At 43.7% G+C, this 23,102-nt stretch overlaps 1 protein-coding gene across 2 annotated transcripts in view; it reads right to left on the reverse strand.

Moving 5' to 3' along the window:
- The window catches only part of slc24a4b (solute carrier family 24 member 4b), a 33,659-nt gene extending 17,000 nt beyond the window's left edge, over positions 1-16,659 (reverse strand). For both annotated transcript variants that reach the window (XM_068708333.1, XM_068708332.1), the window contains exons 1-2: positions 15,520-16,659; positions 8,745-8,852 (exon numbers count right to left, since the gene is read on the reverse strand). In XM_068708333.1, coding sequence (XP_068564434.1) covers positions 8,745-8,852; positions 15,520-15,682 — 271 coding nt within the window. In that variant the 5' untranslated portion in view covers positions 15,683-16,659. The remainder of the gene's footprint in view (positions 1-8,744; positions 8,853-15,519) is intronic.
- Between the last annotated feature and the right edge of the window lie 6,443 nt (positions 16,660-23,102).

Consider the following 23,102-nt stretch of genomic DNA (forward strand, 5'->3'; position numbering starts at 1 on the left):
TACCCAAGTGTAGTCTGAGCCAGCAGAAAAAACGCTGTTTATGGTTGAATATAAAGGCAAGCTTTGGGCCCTTGTCGCATATGGACTCGTGAAGTGGAACAGCGCTCACCTGAGACTTCTCACTGCATCTGTCCCATCCCCACCGTTGCCTGTTTTTATGATACTCGGCGGAGTGTGCACACATGACTGAATCAGCGCAGCATTTGGAACACTGCACAGGGAAATCAGACACTCCACAGTATGTGGTCCCAAGCCCACTCAAATCAGCTGATGCATTTCACTCATTTACGTCACATACATGGACAGTTTTCACGTTGCATCTCCATTATGTCATCTCAGACCGTCTCTTTGTGTCATGGCTCTTTGATCCGGCCTCGATTTGAGTTTTGGCGTCTCATTGTAGCACCAAGACTGCCTTCATGACAAAGTAAATGCAACTGATTAGAGGACAAAATAATAGTACAAGTAATGTCTTTATGACCTCGAATATAATGACAATCTGGAGAACACCAGGCTGACATTGGGATCTGACAGCAACATTGACTATTGCAGGCGGCTTTAGCTCATTTCACTTCTGACAGGTTTATGTGCTGGATGAAACGTGTCGGAAAGCCGCCGGCCTCAAGCTAAGGCGCAATCAATTACAGGATTTGTCAGCTGTGCCCTCAGAGGTGACTGAAAACAAACTGATGCTGATACAGTAGGCTAAAGTCCTACTGATACCTCAGCGACAAACACCCACAATCAAACATTCTACCAGCTGAAGGTTGCTTCGAATGCTTCTGAAAAACATAAAACCATGGGGAAAGTATCAAGTTTGAAATTCCTGCTGTCCGAGCCTTTTCACCTCCTGCTTCCATGTTCAGCCGCCAAACCTGCAGGTCTGCCATTAATCAATAATTAAATGCCATTGCCATCCATGTTCTTTGGTTACACGTCCAGACCCTTGCCTCTGTGCACAATCAGGTCTGGCTGAGAGCGAGTTAAAAATAGGTGATCACAAAAGGTGTTTAAAGGGCGCCGGCACAGCAGAGGGCAGGCAGGGGTCACCTCCCCGTCCCTGTAAACACTCGGGCAGACAGCGTCTACAGGGTTCGTCTGCATCTCCTCCCTGCTGAGGTCAAACCGGACGTGGACATGCCTCCACAGCCGTTTCCCCACACAAGGACAGGACGTACACACAGGAGCAGGAAAACAGACAGATTACTTAAGCCATGAATCTCAAATGAGGCCCATAAATGGAATAAATTAACATGCAGCTCAGTTGAATTACATATCATTTTTACAGAAATGTCTCTTGTTGGATCAGTTGTGCATGTCCATAATCAGAATCCGTTTATTGCCAATGTATGTTGCAAATACAAGGAGTTTGTCATGGCGGGTGGTGCATAACATTAATTATGTCTTATGACTATTAGTAACGCCATCACTGATCATGCTTTTTCTATAACCTGTGACAATGATCAATTTTCATGCTCCGTTTGAGTATGACCTCCTGATTTTGTATGGCTTACTATTTCTCTCTTTTGTTTTGTCATATTTGGTATCTCTTATCTTGCTGCTATTTTTGATTTTTGTGTTTGTATAATTGTCGTTGAGGACCCCCTCGAAAACTAGATGGAAGATGTCATGGGGTTATTGCTAATGAAGAATTTTCATAAATTAAGGATTTAGAAGGGAAATTGTTATGATGCATTGTGGATTTATTTGTTGCAGAAATCATAAGATGACAGAAAAGGAATTACAATATTTACTTTCAAATCATTTAAATAATTTGTCTAGCATAAGCGACCAAACATCTACAGGTTACAGCTTCATGTATGCCAAGAGCTTGAGGCTACAAAAAAACAAATGAATACATTCATTTTAAGCCATTATATTTTTGAAAGAAATATAGAAAATTGCCTTTGATAATTCCCTGAAGCCCAAGGTGCGATAAATTGCTTGTTTTACCAGACTAAGCTTTAAAAACCTGAAAGATATTCAGTTAACGGCCCGATATGACAAAGATAAGCAGCAGAAAAGCAGTAAATCTTCACAAGTGAGAAACTGGAATTGAGGAGTGTTTGGCACACAAATAAGACAAACACTTTTCAACTTTCTGTCAGACGGTGAATCGTTCAATTGCTTCAGCTCTGAAAAGAGTTTGCTCGTTATTCACCATTTTTTGTAATCATTTCACAAGACATTGCTGAACTAAACGGCATGTGCCAATTTGTTAATAATCTCACAAGAAATTAAAAATCTTTAGGTAAATATGTTTAAGATGGCGCAGAGGAAGCTGCTATCAGAATGGAGCGTGTTCTGCTGAACAAAAGGTTATTGTAGTGCTGGGCGGTATGACCGAAAATTTGTATCAGGGTATTTTTTAAGATTTTGGCGGTTTCACAGTATTTTTCTCCCTTGACTGTTTTTATATAGGTTTATAGTGGCTTACTTTACTGTTAGGAGTACATAGAATATAGAACATGTCATCATGTATAAAGGCTTTGATTACTAGAGGCTTTGTCCCACAAAATGTTACAATATATGAAGGAATCAGAATGTATGAAACAGTTGCAGAATACGTAAACATTTTTTATTGTGCAAACTGCAGTGTAATAAAAACAGAACTTAAAGTTTTACAATTTTAAGATAGTTGTATAAACACTATAAACTGACCTACACTGTTGTAGAATAGTGGCGACTGTACGTAGCTCCGCTTCCAGCTTGCTTCGTGTTGTTCGTATAATGTTGGGATCGCAGTTTGGCTGAAGTATTTTCGCCCCGGTAAGACGTACCTTGAATCCAGTGTTTTAATCATTGCTCTGAACCCGTCTTTCTCGACTGTCTGTAGCGGGACCAACACTTCCAAACAGCAGACACAGCTCCTCTCTTGGGCACAGACTCTATCGGTGCATCACCGGTCTGTCTTTGTTCATCCTGCATCGCCCGTTTCTGTTCTTTAATGTAACGTTACTGTAGCGACGGAGCCTCTCCCAGCTGCTAACAGACTAGCTAACTAATTATTAGTGTTACAAATTGTTTGTGTCACAAACTGTTGTGTGCCGTGGTGTTGCCCTGTTAAAGAGAGTTAGTTGTGGGTTATTAATTGTTGCGTTATAACCATAACTTAACCACAACTAGCGTTAGCTCCAACCGTAGCACTCCTCACGCGAACAATATATTTTGCTGCCCGTTGAAGAGTTACAGCAGTTGTTTCGGCTATGCATGTATGACGGTGTATGAAAAATGAATATCATACGGGAAATTAAAACCGTAAATTAAGGTTTTAATTAATTAATTTGCCCAGCACTACATGATTGTACAAATCGGAAAGTAAAACTTGTATCTATGCTGCCGTTGCGTTTGCGTGGGGCTGCAGTCTGTTTTGGAGGCAAGAAGGGAGCGAGAGTGAGGGGATGTCTGCACCGGCACGACAGGCAGGAGGTAAAAAAATAAAAAAAACAGGTCCTGTTCAGAGGCTGAGCAACAAAATCTATAAATAAACCCTGGATTCTCTGTTTGGACACCTGACTGTGCCGCTTATGCAAGAAATTATTGGCAACAAGTGTTGGGAGGGTTTGATGAGATGCAGCGCTACCGTCACTTCCTTAAGTGTGGACAGTTAGAGACAGTATGTATTACATAATTCAACCTTCGCATGCAAGGTATACATATTTCATTGAGTCAATAATGGTGGCTTTAGTGTGCACAGAGGGCCAAAATTATGTTTACCATATGCACAGGACATCAAATAATGCAAGTAATTCAATGATTTAAGCTTGTTTGTAATGTTTGCTACCAATTTGGCAATTGTTAGAAAAAAAAAAAAAAGTCATGATCGATTGGCAGATTCCATGAAAACACGGTTTAAACTTTGTGCTTTGCCACTTTAGTTAGGATTCTAACGATATCAGTTAACCCAATTCAATATGTGAGATATTTGGGAAACGGTGCAACCATATAGGGGGTTCAAAGAAAATAATTACATGCACTATAAACAAGAGTATACTTCCCTGGATTTGTTGTGGCACTGCTTTACTGTGAGTAAAGTTCAGATATTTAAAGCACTGAATACATTTTAAAATGTCAAGTCGTACAAATATCGTCTCTACACGGGTCACACAAGTCTCTCTGCATATACAAAAATCTGCTCAGATAACCTTCATTTATTGGCGTATTAAAAGCCAGAGCATGACAGCCATTCTTTACATTTGTGCAATTATTCCATAATCTGGTAATATTCCAGATATTATGGAGCAGTTACATAATGGAGCTCAGCATCGTGTACCGTCTGTTGTCCCAGAGATAGAAAGACAGGCGGGCAAGTCTCCACCCGACACGGCTACTGCGGTGGCCTGGACAAAACGTACCGATATGGAGCCGTGCAAAGTATGTTTTCAGAGGAAAAACAATGTCATTACTTGTTAAAAAACAGCCGAATAAAATTATTATGATGCGAGCATGATGTTTTGGCCGAGGGCCCGGTGCTACCTTCTGTCACCGACCCACACCAGCCAAGTCATTAACAGAATACAGTTGACACTCCAGTACAGCAGTCAAGAGACTCTTCAGAGGAGAATGATTCCTCGGGGTCATTATTAGTCGATTAGATAATTAGCTTACTCCAGCAGACATCAGTGAAGAGCATGACTCAACGGCAGCCATTCTTGTAAACATAACATCACGAGTAGCCAGAAAATCTGTGTCACACAGAAACAATAACTTCTTAAGAGCGCAGGGGCCTTGGGTTAACCTACAACACACACCCACGGTTATCCATTTGTTAGGTCGATACTTTCACATGCTCAAACATCACATGTACAACTGCTCTCACATGCTCGAACACACGCAATTTCACCTGCATGAACACACTTGCATACCTATTGCACTTCCACGTTTAGCATGAATTCCCCTCAGCCCTTTATGTGACCGTGTTCATGTATGAGCGAGCGGTCGCTGCTGAAAAGAGGCCAAGCTGGTGGACCAGAAGACACCTGGTCCAATAACCTAAAGGGGACGCCGCTGTGAGACGTGCGCATTCAGCTGTGTACTGGACAAATGGGTACCGAGCGCTCCCTCAGGGGCGAGAGGTATGGATCTGCAGAGAGCTGCCTCGCCCACACTCCTTTAAACCTAATGTCCCTTTTTCTCGGTTTATATCGGCCAAAAGCAGAAGGGGATGGAAATGTATGAGGTTGCAAATCTGAAGCAGAACAGAATGTGACATACATAAAAGAGGTCAGGCGCGTTTGAACTGGGCAGCGCGGAAAGTGCTCTGTGCAGGTGCTCGTGCCTGCGAGCCCCCGCTCCTCCGCATTGTTCCACCGTTGGCATGCGAGCGAGAAGCAAAAGCGAGGTCAGTTTCCATTATGCACAGCAGCATAATCCCCGCTTGTGTAATTCCCTTTTAAAAAGCCTCCTTCTGGTGTTTCCCTGGAGTGGACGAACTCGCATTCCAACGGTGGACTGGCTGCCTTCACCCGCTGGCAGATTCACCCCATCGTGTTGCCGCCACAGTTCCTGCCTACCCAAACCCAACCATACCACCCCCCCCCCCCTCCAAGAAATGAAAGTCAGGATTTTAGGCAAACGAGTGGATGCTGCCTTTTTGTTTTCGCCCGCAGCAGAACTCACACTCCACAACATTTACACCATAACACAGCAAGCTTTTTTTTTTACAGGATGACAATTCCACTCTGGGCCACAGTCACCCACAGTTCCTCCTCACCCACGCCACTGTTAAAGTCAAACATGCAACATGTGCACCCCCTTTGCCCGTGGGAGGATTAGAGGCATATCTAAAACCACTACAAATCAAATCCTGTCGGATTATTTCATAGTACAAACCCAGCCATACTAAAACCTTTGCTTTGTTTGTTCACGTCTACTTCTTGCGCTGCTGTCGTCGTCGTCGACTTCCACCGGGCCAATTAGGCCACTCAAGGGGAGTTTTAAAGACATGGTATTAGCAGCATCTTTATTAAAAATAAATTATTCCTCCCACAGAACATTAGCCACGGTGCTCTGCCCCCCCCCTCCCTCTTCTTCAATTTTCTTTGCGCCACAGTTGGCATCAGTCGATCCCAAAATGGGGAATCTAATCTTCTCTGTCCCCAAGTAAACCTCAAGTCAAATAGCAAAACACATCTGTGATCACACTTCCTGTGCAACCTTGGAGAAACCATAAAACATTTTGATTTGGAAATAAAACTGCCAGCACTTTCAATCCACAGAGTTACTTGTTAAATTTAGGTGAAAAAGTGAGAGTGCATTTGTTCCATTCGTCATGGGCCTGTTACCAGGGACAAAATGCATCTAAAGTTCTGCATGCGACTATTAAATAGGGTTGCATCAGCCCCTTCAAGCAGGAGCACAACAAAAACAGTTTGGACAGCACCTTGTGCTTTCCAGGAGTTATTACTGAAAGACCAATAAAAAAGGCACTTATGATGAATGGCTGCCTTAGCGGCACAAGTTTCAGGACAAGCAAAAACAACATTAGCACCCTGTGAACCCTGAAAAGGGCTCCCTCGCTGATCACAGAAATAATGAGGAGGAAAAGGCAGAGACACCAAAGCTGGCCGAGTGTAATCTATGCAGCCCACAAACGGCGGCTTAATTAAACTGAGCTTCAGATGTTGCACACGCTCAGCATAAAAACGAAAAGCCTCCAATAATAATTCTCATCCAATCGAGCGGGGGTCCAGCCACGGTTAGTGCTTGGCACACCAGTGGCATCGTCCACTGCTGGATCATCAGGTATGGACAAACAACTGCACCGGGAATTATTGTGCGAGTTGGAAACCGAGAACTCTTTTCAGTTCTCGGCAAATGTGCTGATGGTAAACACGTTTGTCATACTAGAAAGACCATGAACGTCCATTTAGATTCATGTCATCTGTCCAGCTGGTGATGGGGAAACATGAGCAATAAATAGTCTTGACAAGTGCAACATGAACAGAGTCAGACAGAGAAAAGCGTTTCAAGTGATCAATGTTGGATTACTTTTTCCCCTCAACAACTTTAGAAATGTTGCGTTGTTTCCGGAATAAAAAGAGCAGAATAAATAAGAAAAATATTTTGTATAATTGGCCTAAACTGTCATATTTTTTTCCCCCAATTTAAGAGAATTTGGTCTATAAGTCTAAATGACTTGTTAAAGAGTTGTTTTGCAGAATAATATATTGTCAAGGCCAAATCAATGTAGTAAAAAAAAAAAAATGTGCATCTATATTGAAGCCTTGCCCAGTTCTAATAAGAGTCACTCATACTGGCCACAACTGGCCCAAACACAGCTACTGGTCATCCGAGGTGCCTGAAATCTGAAATCTATGACTGGATTATTCACAAGACCATGACCCAAGAACAAAAGAGTCATATGATCGGCTCACAGTGACGGGGCAGAGCAGTGGTGGGATCGGAGGAAGGAGGACTGCAGCCGGTGAAAAATGTGTGGAATGTGAAGTACACTCTGGTGCAGAAGACGTTTGAATGGGAGGAAAAAAAAGAGAAAAGGTAATCCTGAAGGATTAGGAGGAAAACTTCAAGCACATAATCTTGTCATTTGGTGCTCATTTCAACAGGGCCCCACTGTGATATTCAAATGGTCTCAGTAATGAATAGTTCAAATCAAGCGGCGTAAAAAGGGATGTTTTGGTCGTTTATGTATAAACACAATAGCAAGTCACGGCACCAATGATTCATTAATCCCTGAGGGATGCTGCCTGCTGTGACCAGTCATGAAGTCATAGCCAGTTAGTCCGTACTGGGTCAAAAAAACTAAAAAATATTTTTAAGAAATTACTTCCACAATGATCTGCACCCTGGTGTCATCTTTTGTGTGCTAGCCAAACACAAATAGTAAAACAATTCCCAATATCGAGTTGGACCTTCTTTGGCAGAAACAATCCTTTTCAAGAGCTCTCATTTAATATTCTAATATATACATTTCCACGACATGACTTAAGATTGAGGGTTTTTCTCAATGGGGAGAGCAGGTAGTCCCTAAATCCTGTTTGCCAATAAATATCACCTCTGAACCTGCTGCTCGAATAAAGAGCTTTCCTCAGCGAGTCATGTGGTGATCACAGAAAGCTCAAAAGAAACAGATGTAGTAAAAACACAAGGCAATTCAACTGACATCTTGCCATTGCTGCTGGTACATTTCAAATCAATAATATCATGAACAACGTAGCTTCAATGGGTTTTTCTTGCGTTGCCTGATGCAGATGTCAGCAGTGTCAGTGGAACTGTCAGCATAGAGTCCGGTATAACTAACTATAGGAGAATGCTGCTTCCTTTAAGTGTACCACTGCTGTAACATAATCAATACCTGACCCTTCTAATAGCCCTTTCAGTGCTTATTGCAGCGCAAGTATTCTAAAACCCAGTCAGAACAATAGAGGCCCAATTAAAGTAGCATAGCAAAAACTCAAAAACTCCTCAACTACTGGGTGCTACTTGGGAGTTTTTTCCTACAATTTCATTGATCGTCTTGGAACACATACCCATAGTTGTCAAGAACAGTGTATCTATGACTATTAGTCATGCCGTGTGCATTCATTGGTGCATAAAGACAATCAAATCTTAGAAATCATATAGAATATATCCTGAGGGAAACATCGGTCTCTTTAGCTTCTAAATAAAGATAGTCGCTAACTTTGTTTGTCTGCCATTTAGTGCTGAGCAGGTTAGTGTGCAGCGGGATTTTCATGGCGGTTCTGCTGAAGAAAGAAATTAGTGGATCTTTAATGGCATACCTGGCGCTGAACAGTTCTTCTGCTCCGTTTCGTTGTCTGGTACCGAAGCCATTAGCCGTCTTCCCCAGTGTTCAATGTCCGCATGTCCCTCCACGATCATCCCATGGCCTGCAGGAAACAGAACAAAAAAAACAGCTTCGCTTATCATCCATTCAACATGAATTAAAGTATCTAAAATTTGCAGTATGCAAGTTTGCTGCACGTGTTGGAGGTTAATACTGAAGATCCGCCGGAACGGTTTAAAAGCCTTTTCTGTCGCCGCAGGGAAACCTTGAAACTCCATTTTGCACATTGGAAGAACAGCGAGGGAAACTAACATGGCTGCTCTTACACAAAAGCATGTTTTATGACCCAAAACATCCATGATCACGGTCATTAATCCAAATAAGGTGGCTTTTCTTTAATCCGTTAAAAGTTTTCATTTGTGTAGACATGACGTTTTTTCTTTTCCGGCGGTAGCAATAACACATCAACATGCAGCTGCTGTGCCATTATGGTTTTTTGGGCTGGGAGAGTGGGAGGAGGAGCATACAACTTTCATTTTTCATTAAAATGCTCTTAAGCCTCCGTAATGAGGACATAAAAAACCCGCTGTCCCAAATCTATTATGTAAAAATCACCAACAACCTGAGCGGCGTTTAAAAAAAAAAAAAACTCACAAATTTTCATAAAGATGTCACCACACAAGCGCAACGTTGATTTGACAGCAGAAACTTGCAGCAGGACGATTTCACAGTGTTGCTGAATTCTCGATTATGAGCAGTTCTCTAGGGAATACCCTGAGGACAGATTGTCTGTTTATTTTGTGTACAACTTGTTCAGATTACCTTCCGTCTGGCTTGCCGTTGTAGGTTACACAATGGTGGTGAAAGACTTTGAAGCAGTGGACTCGCATGATCACACGAGTTTGAAAATGTCTCCCATGACCATGTGAATAGGTCCGAAAGACACACACACACACACACACACACACACGACAATTTATGATGTCATTAAATTGCTTGTCTTTTCTTCCAAGCAACAGTCAAAAACCAAACAAAGATAATCAGTTTAATATCAAAGAAAGATAAAAGGAAACCGGTTTAAAACTTAATAGAACTGCAGATTAATTTTGTGGAGATTAATCAATTAACTGATTAACAGTTTCAGCCCTAGTGTGATGTAAATTTAAAAAAAAAAATAAAAAAAAAAACAGTCCCTACTCAGTACATATCTTTGTCAAATTTGATGTGACTGAATGTTGTAAACTGAACGTTTGTGGGCAGTGAACAAGCTGTCGACACAAAGAACAAGATGTTACTACCGTTAAAAAGGTTGTGTTGGTGAATCTGAGCAGCCCGTTTACACATCAAGCAGGAGTCGTGTTTCTGCCCACCGGATGAACAAAAAAAAAAAAAACGGTTAATCATTGTCTACTCTCCAACCTTTCACTTAATCTTTGAATAAAGTCATCTACCTGGACTGCACGCTATTTTTTGGGCGTACCGACACCGAAATGGCGTCACTAAATGGCTTTTAATCCGGTACAGTTGGACAGCCTGATGATCAGCAGGCGCTGGACAAACAGACTGTACACAAGGCGAGTGCAGCTGCTGCCCACAGCTCTTACAATCCAAAAAAACACCAAACCATCCAGTCATCACTGCAAACTGTTCTCCTTTACTAACCGGCTCAGTTTCACCCCCCCCCTTTTTGATTACCGTTGTCCGCTCACAATGAAACACTGTCCAATGTAAGACCAGGGGAGGGATTCAAACATGTGGACACTGTGCCAAGAGATGATCGCTTTGTCATACTTGACAATACGAGTCATGTGTAGAGCACATGGGCTGTTTGACGTTCGGAAAAACGGACCGTTTACATGTTTTGGGAAAGTCTGCATGACAGTCCATCTAAATGCGATTTCTCCAGGCTGTTATGCGTAGAACCGCTTGACCGCAACTATGACATCTTATGTTCTTAAAAGAATGATTCTGTGAAAATGACTGCATGCGTCTCTGTGTCCCTGTGATAACATTGGGGGTTCGGGGCTCTGCGTGCTTCCTGCCGAGCATCTGAAAATGAAAAACGATAAACACTGATTTCTGTCGGGACTTGTAGGGAGGCTGGGGGTTGGATAAGGACTGCAGTCTGTTGTGGGCATGACTCACGTTGATTAATTGTCTTAGTCTCCATGTTGAATGACTGCAGTGTTGGTGTCGTGAAGAAGCTTGGAGGTTTTGATTGCCCCTGATTAACCCTCGTTAGTTTGTCAGCAGGAAATCTCAAAAACTGGACTTTCAGTGGAATTTTGGTGGACAGGGAACTCGAGCCAAGAGTCACTCCATTTAATTAAGTTGTAAATAAAGTAAAAAAGTTACATAACAGTTTCTGGACACCGGTGGTTGGCACACATGCTGCCAATTTCACAACTCGGAAAACTGTGATTGAAAGAGTCTCTAGTCCGGATTTGACCAGTCTGAGTGTGGTGGGTTTTGAAGGAGCCCTGCCTCTAAAACGTCAAACATGCATTGGTCGCTCAGCAATGGAAGGCAAGAATCCCTCAACTTCTGAATCGGCAGCTGCAATTAGGGAGCCAACTTCAGCGTCATCCTCGTTTCTCTGCAATGCCCACTTTCAGGAGCATAGTTGACAAACTAAGAGTTAACACACAAATACGTGGAAACGCTGCATTTAAGCAATATGTGGACTGCAAGACTCGCCTCAGCAGAATTCTCAATAAACATTAAAACGTACGCATCCGATGCCTCACCCCCACTAGCCAACTCTGATCATAATGTGCATGTAATTTCATCCCACAAGGCCTTACTCAAAACAGTAAACCCGAAATAAAAATAGAATGTCTGGGACAATGATGGCATTGGAAGTTGTACCGACTTTCACAGCTTCATCTGTGAGGAGGCCACAGACGCCACTAGAGACTGTATTAAATTCTGCAGAGACAATGTCCTAACTCAGAAGATGACAACTATGGACCCAAACAAAAACTCTCTATTCCCAAAGACATTTAAAAAAAAAAAATCCATAGTTCAAAAAATAAATGGCATTTAGGAGCAGGGACCTTGAGGAATTTAAGGAACGCCAGGAGGAGACGTTTGAAAATCTCATTGCTCAACAATGAACACCCCAAAAACGGTGGGATTCTTTGAAATATAAGACAAACATGGTCCCATATTAAACGAGGACGATAAGGCCCATGAACTACCTGAGTAATGCAAAGCATGCTGTAAGGAAACCCGACTATAGACCGGCTGCTTTGACTTCTGTAGTTCTGAAACTGTTTCAGAAAATCATCAATCTATTGAAACTAGGTCAGCTGTTCATGTCCCGTTCAGCGCGCAGTAGAGGTACAGACAATGCTGCGGTCGCCATGCAGACTTCATTGAAGATAAAAAGGTTTAGGACAGCTTCCATCCCTGCAGTCGACCTACCAAAAGGCTGTTCTGAAAAGGCAAGCCAAGAAAAATAATAACGACCCATCCCATGTGCGACACACGGAGCACAACGTTGCCGACTGAATAGATTTAAAATGTCGTATCCCTACGTCAATACAAAATCTAAACAGCAGCAGATTGAAAAAATAAAAGATGAAATTGAGATGGAAACCAACAGTGTTTTGTTTCTGTTTATTTATTGATGAATTTGGAAGGGTTTTTTTTTGTGGATGCTGCATTGGTGAAAGCCCAATCCAAATGCTCTACAATGTGGGACAACAAAGTGAATCTTGAGCTTAAAAAAAGAAATTCAAAGCCACCGTATCTTTATCTTCAAACACTGAATGTTTCGGCTCATAAGAAATGTCAACAATTGGAAATCACTTTGAGGTCTGAGAAGTTGGGCTATACATTTATTATTCATTTTGACGCGTTACAATTTGAATTTAAAATATCATTATGACAATAGTGATAAGGCCTCAGTGAATTTAGTAATTTAGGTAATTCATAGTTACCCCCCCCCCCCCCCCCCCCCCCAATCCAAATGCCACATATTGTCTTGTCCCAGTCTCTTAAATGTGACTATTTCTTATTAGTCCTCTATCTTTGGGACTGTTGGTCCAAAAAGACAAAATAAAAACATTTGAAGATGTCGCCAGCATAGATTGCTCATCGTTGATGAAGGTTAACATTCTGTGTGTCTTAAATTTAGCCTAATTTATAGATGCGTCTTAAATGTGGCAATAAGGCCAACCTGAAATTCTGACAACTGCAGTTACATTAAAAGATATTAAATCTACTTGCTACGTTGGAGCACAACAAACAAAATGAGTACAAATGGGATATAAAAAAATATATATATAAAAAAAGGCTGTGAGCACATTTTGAGTAAGACTATGGAGAGGGACAGCAGTTGTTAACCTCCAGCTCTTTCCAGTCAGCTCAACAGGGCGATGGACCAAGGACAAGCATCCATTAAATCTACCGTGCGGTGAAGATGCTCTCCTTATTCGGGTGCGTTGACCCCCCCCCTCCAGACCATCACCGTCTGTGTGCCGCAGCTACCTGTCAGAGTCGAGTCCTGCCCCTCTTCTCATAAACACCTGTTCTAGTCTTCCCCATGCGCAGCTCCATTGCACGCAGCCCCATCAGCATGCACGACAGCATGTTGCGCCCCACCCCTCTTTCACGGAGATGTAACCCAGGAGTAGTACATCAAATCCCATCCATCTGGACCATTCAGCGCAGCAACACTCCCCCCGCACTACTATCAATCAAAACGGGTGGCAAACACATGGCACGGGGGGGTTTCACTGTGACATGAATGTGTGCGTGTGTCCCATGTTGTGACGGACGAAAGATGAGAAGGCCAAGGCTATTCAATTACATACACACACACACACACACACACACACACACATCTGATAATGGCGAGCTTTGGGTCTCGTGGGTGCAGAGGGGATTTCTGATCATCTCTTATACAAACACTTCTCCTGCATGTCACCTTGAAATCCCACCATCATCATCATCATCATCATCACCGCTGCTACCGTATGGTCAAACAGGATGAAATTCACAATAAACGCCTTCTGTCAAATACCCCCACATGACAATCATCGTGTGGGTCAGGAGGACTTGATTAAATGAAAAAAAGAGAGAGAGGAAAAAAAAGAGAAAAAAAAGAAAAGAAAGGCAAGCCATTAGTGACAGAGGGTGGCTTACTTTGGCTCCCAGTGCCTGCCTTTGGAGATAAGAGATTTGCACTCGCCTCTATGATATCATTCAGAATAATCTTTTAAGCCTCTTGTTGTTTTTAATGTAATTAATAAAACTCCTGATACGTCAGTTAGAGATCTACAGTCAGGCAGTAGTTTTGGGGGAAATTTACGACCGCTTTCAGCTCAGGGGGGCCTAAGTGGTTGCAGACAGACTGATCCCAGGACAGGGCTTGGACCTGAAGTTTAGGGTTAGGAGCACTTTGAGAGAAAAAAAGAAAAAGAAAAAAAGACCAAGCTCTCTTCTCTCCCCTGCTCATATTGCAATAACTCCTGATTTAAAAATAAAAAATAAAAAAGCAGCAAGACTGCGAAATTCATGTTGGCACATTTTTATTGTTCCCTTCAACTGCACTGTGCTGGGGGGGGGGGGGGGGTTGTCTAGTTAACCTCTGATCAAAGTGGTGTGTGTCAGATATCATTCTTCACCAGCAAAATGTCAAGGTTGCTCGTTAGATTACATAACCGCATGTGAGGCTGTGTGGGATGCTCTGCGTGTCAGCGTTGGCACGGGCCTGAGGTGAGAGTTTCGACATGTGTGCATGTTGTTGGGTGGGTGTGTGTGTGTGCGCGTGTGTGCCTGCATAACATCACACGCATAACGCATGATCAGCCATCCGAGCTGTGTCTGCTCGGCGCACACGTCGAGCATCAAGCTACAAACATGATGCAAGCCACCGCATATCATCTTTAAATAAGCTACAGCGGTCTCTGCGTAAAATCAGGATCCCTCGATGGCCATGCGGAACCTGGAAGCGTGATGATGCTCGAGCGTGATTGAGGTGATCCAGTGTGTGCGCGTGTGTGTGTGTGTGTGTGTGTGAGAAGCCCCGGGCCAGACGCGATGATGCCAGCGCTAACCACCATCCTGAGCTCCAGTGTAGTGTGACCGACAATATGTCTGGCGCCAAACCAAAAAAAAAAAAAAAAGGCAGATTTGGGAGAGAGAAAAAAAAAAAGCGCAGACGAACCAAATTGTGCTCGTTCTGGGATCGGTTACTTGATCGCCGTGTGCATGTGGAGCGTGAGGTGTGCGTGTGCCGTGATTATGAGCCACCCTCTTTCAAATTAAAAAACGTGCCGCTGCCACCGCGCGCACACTGCGGCACATACGGGCAAACAGACGCATGTATCCAACACCGAGATAAAAGAATCATGCTGTAACCTGACGATAACCTGTGCAGTGGACTTTTTCTTTGCTACCGAGTGTGCTGGGCCAAAAAAAACAAAACACCGAACGCATCCTGGGCTTTTTACAGCATATTAATAGAAACTACACACACTTCATCTAAACGGGTAGAAAACCACTATCGGAGGCATCGCGCACGCATTTTCTGGACCTGCTCTGATTTGAACAAGCGAGCGGACACAACGCTTTGATCCCCTGCCCTTGACACGAGAGCGCGTGGGCCTGTGTGTTGGGCTCGATGCTCTGGGATTACAATTAACCGAACTGTTGGTGCGCGTGGGTACATGGTTTCACTGCAGATCCGCTCCGTCCAGAGCTCCCTGTGCCCCCGGTGCATCTCAGCAGTCTCTCTCCCCACCCCTCCCATCCCCACTCACCTGTCTTGGTCAACAACGCCGACATGCCCCACGCCGCGAAGAGGACACTGCAGACGAAGCACACCTGGACGAAAAGCATCTCCCTCCTCTTGCGAACTTTGAATATCTTCGCAATTATAGTCTTTTTGGACGCGCTCCCGGTGTCGGTGTCGTCCCGCTCCATGCTTCCGGAGCCCGGCCGGCGGCCACTTCTTTGCGTCCTTGAGAGCCGAAGAAACTGCCGTCCCCCGCTTGCCTCTTCACACGGAACACAGCCGGGTTGAGGTCCTCATTTCAAGCCGTCCAGGGGCGCAGATGGAGAGTAGTGAAGCGGACAGTTTGTTTTTTGTATCTCCCCCCCCCCCCCCTCCTCTCTTCTAGTCTCGGCCGTTCAGAAGATGCCTCTAAGCTGCCGGGACCGTGACTGCTGTCCAATGACACGGCGGTCAAATTCCGATAAGGGTCTCCAAATCAAATCACTTAAGCAACGCTCCTGAATTCGGCTTCTGCACGAGGATGGATATCGGACGGGCTCCCATTGCAACGTATCCTGTCCCGTGACAAAAAAAAAAAAACCTCTCCAAAAAAAAAAAAAAAAAGAAAGAAACCATCAGCTGCAATATCCTTTCTCCGTGTAGTTTCAGTGTTTGGCATTAAAATGCGTCAGCGTACGGCAACATAAACGTGGACTCGCTCAGCTGCGCCGCATCGGGAACTCCACGCACCTGCGCCTGTTAAGTGAAAGCAATCTGCGTTCATCAAGGTTAATTGTCGAATTCGGCCAGCAGTCGTGCAGCTCGCCTTGCTCGGGGCGCCTCCCCCTTCACACGAATCCCTCCTCAGTGCAGAAAAGCAGCGCTGACGAGAGAGAGAGAGGACCATCAGCTTCCTTTGCTCACAGCTGCTGCCCTGCCACCTTCAGTGAGACCGGGCCCCTTTAACTTTCCCGAGGACTGCATGTGCGAACGGCCAGTAAAAACATGCTTTTTCTGTCCGCCTTAAAAAAAAATAATAATAAAAAAAACACTCTCCGGGCAGCTGCTCATCGATCACACCTGGACCCTTGCGGGGTGTGGAAACCTGTTCACGTTATTTGCGCGTCTCCGTGAAAATCAAACGCACAGGTTGGATGTGTGCGCGACGAGGCATGCCCTATCACGCTGCACAAAAACAACACGAGTCACGCGTATCCCACCACTGCTGTTATGAAACCAAAGCCAATGTCTGTTTCTGGGTCCCGAACACAGTCCTCCTTTTCAATGACTCCGGAGTCACCTGCTGTCCTCATTTTGATATCATGCAGAATAATTGAGGTTATAGATCTTCAGGCTCACGGGCATCAGCGTCTGCCCCCCCCCCCCTTCCCTTTTCAAATTTAGAACCATGAAATTTCTTGTTGCCTAAAGGTTTTTTTTGGCCAAGATTATAATAGTTTATACGTTTTGCCCTTCTGAGAATTGCTTCACACAAACAGAGCTGTTAGACCTGCGCATACTATAAATGAATAATGTAATGGGGACCTTTATGTCAGTGTGGCAGTAGTAAATTAAATGTGGGTAAATATGTCCTGCAGTCATTGATCATAAGGCAAACAATTACCATTATAAAGGGGGGTCAATTCTGCTGTATATTGAGAAAGCATTAATATCAGCGAGTGTCACTTCACTTTTATGTGCCGTGAGTTTCCCACAAGCGTATATGTCAGCGTGAGTGGAATGTTGAGTGGAACTGGATTTCGCCTCCACTACACCCATAATTAGTGTTTGATAGTCGGCAGCCCTGCAAATGTGTCACCCGACAGGCCAACCGAGGACTCCGTGGAGCCCTGGAGGCTCCAGGTGATTGGAGAAGCTCAGGTGTCGTTGCTCACCTATTATTTGGTGTTAGCTGTCACCTGGAGCTGTGCCTTCGTGTTACAGGAAATAATTGGACAGTTATGTTCCCTGGACGCCAAAAGTGCACGTTCTATGGAGTGACTAATGTGCGACTGGGCGTTGTACTTTGATATAAGTAGCCAGTTATAATGATGCGCCACAAACAGAAGGGATATTCCAGAGATATTATCTGTTTTATCCGTCGTTCTTGTGTCCTGCCTGAACAACACATAGAAGAGAGATTCACATTTGTTTGAAAAGCACATTTTGCAGAAGTGTGCAGAAGAAAAGCCCTGTTGTTTTGCTCTAATGCAGATCTCCTCTGTTATTACCCAGCTGTATGTTTAGACTGCTGCTGGAACAATTAACTTCCCACTACTGGACTTGTAATACTTTAATAGATTGAAAGAAGTGTTTCCACCTACAATAACTATAAAGAAATTGTTCCACATGTTGGGAAATATGCGTATTCGCTTTAGTTAGAGAGAGTTAGATGAGAAGATTTATACCACTCTTGTGTCTGTCGCTTTAAGTAGAAAACTACATTCAGGAGTTAGCTTAGCTCAGCATAAAGACTGGAAATAGGGGGAAACAGCTAGCTTAGCTCTGTTTGAGGCTAACAAATTCTGCCTGCCAACACGTCTAAATCTTATTCGTTTAATCCTTAGAAGACAGAAGTATAAGAAGTACATGTGCTGGACTATTTCTAGGTGTTTATAATAAAACATGTGTATTAGAGGTGCTTTTGACAGACATGAGAGTGGTATCGATCATTTCATCTAATCCTCAGCAAGAGAGAAAATCTATATATTTCCCAAAAATGTCGAACTATTCCTTGCAGTGTTGTCTTAAGAATTGCAAACAGCACACGCATGTGTTGGGGGACTTGTGAGGCTGCAGTGCAGAAGCTGGCTCCAGGCCTGCTGCGGGTCACCTTCACTGTCCATCTCCACACAACAGGTTGACAAGGTTGAAACAGCGTGTCAGCTCTTACATGCCCACTTAAGCAAAAAAATAAATAAATTAAAAAAACGAGCAGCATGTAAGGGTCAAAGGGCTCACACTCCGACGCAATCTCTCACAGACTGAGGTTATGTAAGAGCGGGGCTGTCCCTGTCGGTACAGTACGAGGCAGACCTCCAACAAACATTGCCCCTCATCTCTGAGGAGCATCCAAGACTTTGTGTGAAGGCTGCTAGTTAAGCATGGAAGGGGTTGCAGGTTATTAGACAGGGCTTTCTGAATCTGGCGCCAGGTCTCATCTTCATCCTGCAGCTTGGGTCTTCTGCATGCATACACACACACACGTACGCACGCACACACGCGCACTCACACACACACACAGAGACATACACATCAACATGTGTGACCGATGGCCTTGCCAAGGGATTAGTCCCCTCCAGGCCCAGGTCCACACAGCAGGCAGGCAATTGGGGAGCAGTGCCAGGGCCTGCTTACAGAGATTTAGCCACTGCTTTACACTCCCTGGCCCGGTCAAACATACATACATGGCCTCCTTTGCCTACCGCGGGGACCCGGCGAACGGCCGCCGATCTGCAGCGGAGACGATATAACGTGTGTGAACGGCGGTTTTAGCTGCCCGGGGAGACGGTGAGAGATTGGCCTTTTGTAGGAGTGTTTTAATGTGGGCAGATGTCGAAAGGAGCAGTCGGTGTAATGCGAATGTGTTGTTTCATATAAATGCCAAGCATGTGTCATGTCCTTGCACTGCGGAATCGCTAATGACTTGATGTCAAGGGTGTTAACAATGAACTGTGTGAGTGTTGCACAACGATTGACTCAGCGCTGCTCATGTCAGCTTCCAACTGCATTTGTGCTGCGATGATTCATGTGGTTTATTCACTGGTTTAATGCATCGGGATCCAGCAGGAGCAGGGCACAGTTTACATTATGATTTGTATTTACTATGTATAGGCTTTTGAATCAAGTACTGACAGTGTGTCCCACTTCAACTATGCACCGCGGATGGATTTTCAGAGGTGCAATGGTTATGCACTGAATGAAGCTATGAGTCTATGTCGCCAGATAGTGAATGATTGTCAACTGCTATTTGCAATAATAACACATAGCTACAGCGTGGTGAGGTATACAATTTGAAGTGCTGACTGAAAGACAGAAAAAAACCCTCAAATTGTCCCATTTGGTTATTTAGTAGTGGTTCTTTGATATTTTGATCATATCACCGAATCTTCCATCAGCAAATAGATTTTTTTTTTCCCAGTCGTCATGAAATTGTAGATATTTAAATTTCCATTTTTTCATGAGCATTTTAAAGAAGGACTATGTGACATTTGATAGTTGTTTAACACAGCCTTCCTAGTACAAATGATGAATAAAATGCACTTTTGCTGCTATAGCTTTACCTTTAGCCTTTGGTCGCTAATGTTAGCTATGGCGAACTTGATGTCTTTGTGACTCTTCTCAATTTGTGTTACTGTTAACGGTTCTATTTCAAAAGAACAACAGGAAGTTGTTGTCCCATCGCTCTCATCTAGGTTGCCTAAAGATGATGTCTTCAAAGTAACTCTTGAGTATCTTGGGGAAAAGACAGCTGACAAGTGAAGTTGTCGTACGTCTTTTTGTTTGATTTGAAGGACTAATTGGACCTTGTAATGAAATAGTTTTCTCAAGTCCTGTTTTTGCCTCTTTAATGTTCAGATAAAGATATTTTATATCCAAGTCAAAGCCTTCAAAAATGTTGAAAAACTCTGATATAACTCTAAACATAGCTTTTCATTGTCTTTGTTTATGTTCATATGATACAAAGGGAGAAAAGGGCACGTCCTTCCGTGGCGACGCAACGCTGGGGTATCCCATGTATAAGTGGGACTGATTCTGCTGAGTAATGTTTGCGGTGGATAGAGGTGACCACTGAGCCAAAAAAAGAACGCGTGACACCTTCAATTATTGCACTGCTGGCACTGTAACTAATATTTCACCATTTATCTGAAGCAAGTAAACAGATGGAGAAAGAAAGACCCCTATGAACCTCGTTTTTATAGCAGAGCCCACTTTAGCCAATGGCTGGTACTAATAGTACAGTACAGGCTTGGCGTACATGCACACACGCGCACACAGGAAATGTCTCTGGAGACCTGCTGATTTTTACTCCTTGCATAAGCTCCTCAGTCAGCTGCAGGAAAAATGAAATATTAATCGTGAGCGTTGAGCATTCTGTGGCAGCACTGCAAGGTTTATTTGTCTGCCTGCTCAGGTGTGAAGAGTAAACAGGACAGAGAGGAGCAACAGAGAGTCTAATCTGTGTATTCTAGAGGCAGCGGCCATCTCCTGCACGGCCCTCTTCATCTTCCACGACATGAAAACTCAGCCATACATACAGCTGTCGTCAACATAAGGCAACTCAGCCAACCCAAGACGGCCGGCATCTGCACCAAACATTGTGATTCATGCGGTGCTGTTTACGTGCAGAAAACAGCACATTTCTCATTTATGCGTGTGTTTCATTCCTTCTGGCTGCGATCTATTTCTTTATCTCTCCCAAAAAAAACAAAAAAACACCTCAGTTTCATAACGCGATGAGCATGATAAGTGCCCGAGAGGTGCACAGTAGGTGCTTCAGTGGCTACACGAGGCGGACAAAATGGGACACTTGTTGTATATTATGCAATCCAGTACAGTAGCCATGCGATATGCTAGCTCATCTTGTTTTTTTTTGTTTTTTTTGTTGAGATGGTGGCAGAAATTGGTCATTCACCTCTGTGGCTGCTTGTATCCGCTAATGGTGAGTGTGAGATGTTGTCGAAAGCTCCAGAAGAAGCAAGTAAATGGACCTTGATTTAACAATTTTGCCGTTCAAAGGCGAGAATGCACTTTCACGTTCAATTTGAGGCTGTAGTTTTGCGGTGTTGCATGGACTGCTTTAAACTGCAGGGTGTCCCGTTATTTTGTCCACCCTCTGTTAATGACAAAATGCTAGAATTTTCATTATTCAGGTTACAAACTCTATTAACAATTCGTCCAAACCTGCTTACTTTCCATTTTTCTTACTTCCCTCTTACAAACATCCTTCATCCCCTGGACCCAAGACATCTATTTGACTTTTTAAGAATGGTTTTAATCATTTGAGCATGAGCATCAGGACCGTGTGATTGGCTACATCGGAGAGCCTCAGCCTCCTGTAATTGAGCTGCACATAAATAACTTCATTATTCTTTTGTCTGCAGAGCAGAAAAGAAAGGGTAGGCAGGCAAAGAGCCGTCTTTTCCCCTCGCAAGGAATAGTGGAGAGTCCCATTCAGACTGAGCACAGAGGTTATGCCAGCAGAAACATGCGGCCCATTCATTCTGGAAAGATAGCGTCAAAGTTGGAACGCTCAGGCTGCAAAGTCTATATTAATGCGGCAAGCAGCGGTCTCAAAAAACAGAGGGCAAGTGAGGGTGAGTTCCTTCATTCACTTGGAGCCGGGGGTGGAAGGGTGTGCAATAAAGTCAGTGAGCCAGTAGATTTCCCTGCTGTGTGATTTCCTCACCCTGCACACCTCCATGCTGGACACAAAAGTTATAGGCACTGCGTAGTAGGAGGATGAGTAGGAGTTGTTAATGTCGTAGTGGCATTATTCATAAGCAGGCACGGGGACTGGAACGTGCTTTTTTTGATGGAAAAGTTATCAGAAATGTTTTTAAAGTGGCATCCCGCCCCTTTTTTTTTTTACACATGAAGATGAGCTAGCTTGTCATGAAGAGTACCGCTCAGGCTGTGAAAAACAGCCGGGTCCTCTCTGCTGTGGCTCTGAAGGGAGCTTTTTAAAGTCTAAAATAACCCAGAAGACGTCACATTTTTTTTAAATTGTATAATTCACCTCCTCTTTGACTCAGTTTTCACATCCCTCCACCCCAAACCCCCATTTGGCTTTTCTCACTTATCTCATTTGAATACAGGAACCCACTGGGGGGGGGGGGGGCTCCAGGGTCACGTTGTGTTTGTGGTAGTTTGAATAATTGCAAAAAAAATTGTTTGGTAATACAGTATGCAGCACAAAAAGCACGACACAAATCCCTTTGGGTTGCGGTGACATCTGCATTATTACATAATCGAGAGGCATCTCTTGCAGAGGGGATACTAATTTGAAATGTAGTTTTAAAAGCCTTTATTAATCAGCTTATCTCATTTCATTAATCAAATAACCACAAACTAACACGCACATATGAGGGGTCATCAGTAGGGGCCCATAGCCCACTTTTGGTCTGGGGTCCCGTATAGGTTTAATTCAGCCGTGAGTGGAGCCTTGGTCTAAGGGAGGGGACAATCACAGTCTTGGTTCTCAATTATGCTGATGACTATGAGGTGTATTCAAAGAAAGCTAATGGGTCGATCTTTGAGCCGATATCATTCTATCACACATACACTGGTCAAAATGGGATTTCCAGGCTCACGTGTTAACAGTGGCTTTACGTATTTGAGTTCTTGAAATGCATATGCCTGATGATTACATATTCACGGGATTTTCCTTTTTCTTTTTTACTGATTTTACCAGGTAAAAACTTGAGAACTTTTTGCTCTCAGGTCTCAAGTCATGTTAAGTCTTTAGGCGGTTAAGTCTCAAGTATATCAACTCTCCCACAGGTCAGCCAAGTCAAGTTTTAAGTCACCGCTTTTTCTGTGACTTAAACCTGGCTCAAGTCTCAAGTCTACAGCTCTGGCTCTTATTGTATCCGGCACGAGACGGCTAGAATTGGCCTCAAAAGAGAA

This window comes from Cebidichthys violaceus, unplaced genomic scaffold, assembly GCF_023349555.1.
Source record: "Cebidichthys violaceus isolate CVI_PGR_0920_01 unplaced genomic scaffold, fCebVio1.0.p SCAF_14, whole genome shotgun sequence".
In the NCBI taxonomy this organism is placed as follows: Eukaryota; Metazoa; Chordata; class Actinopteri; order Perciformes; family Stichaeidae; genus Cebidichthys; species Cebidichthys violaceus.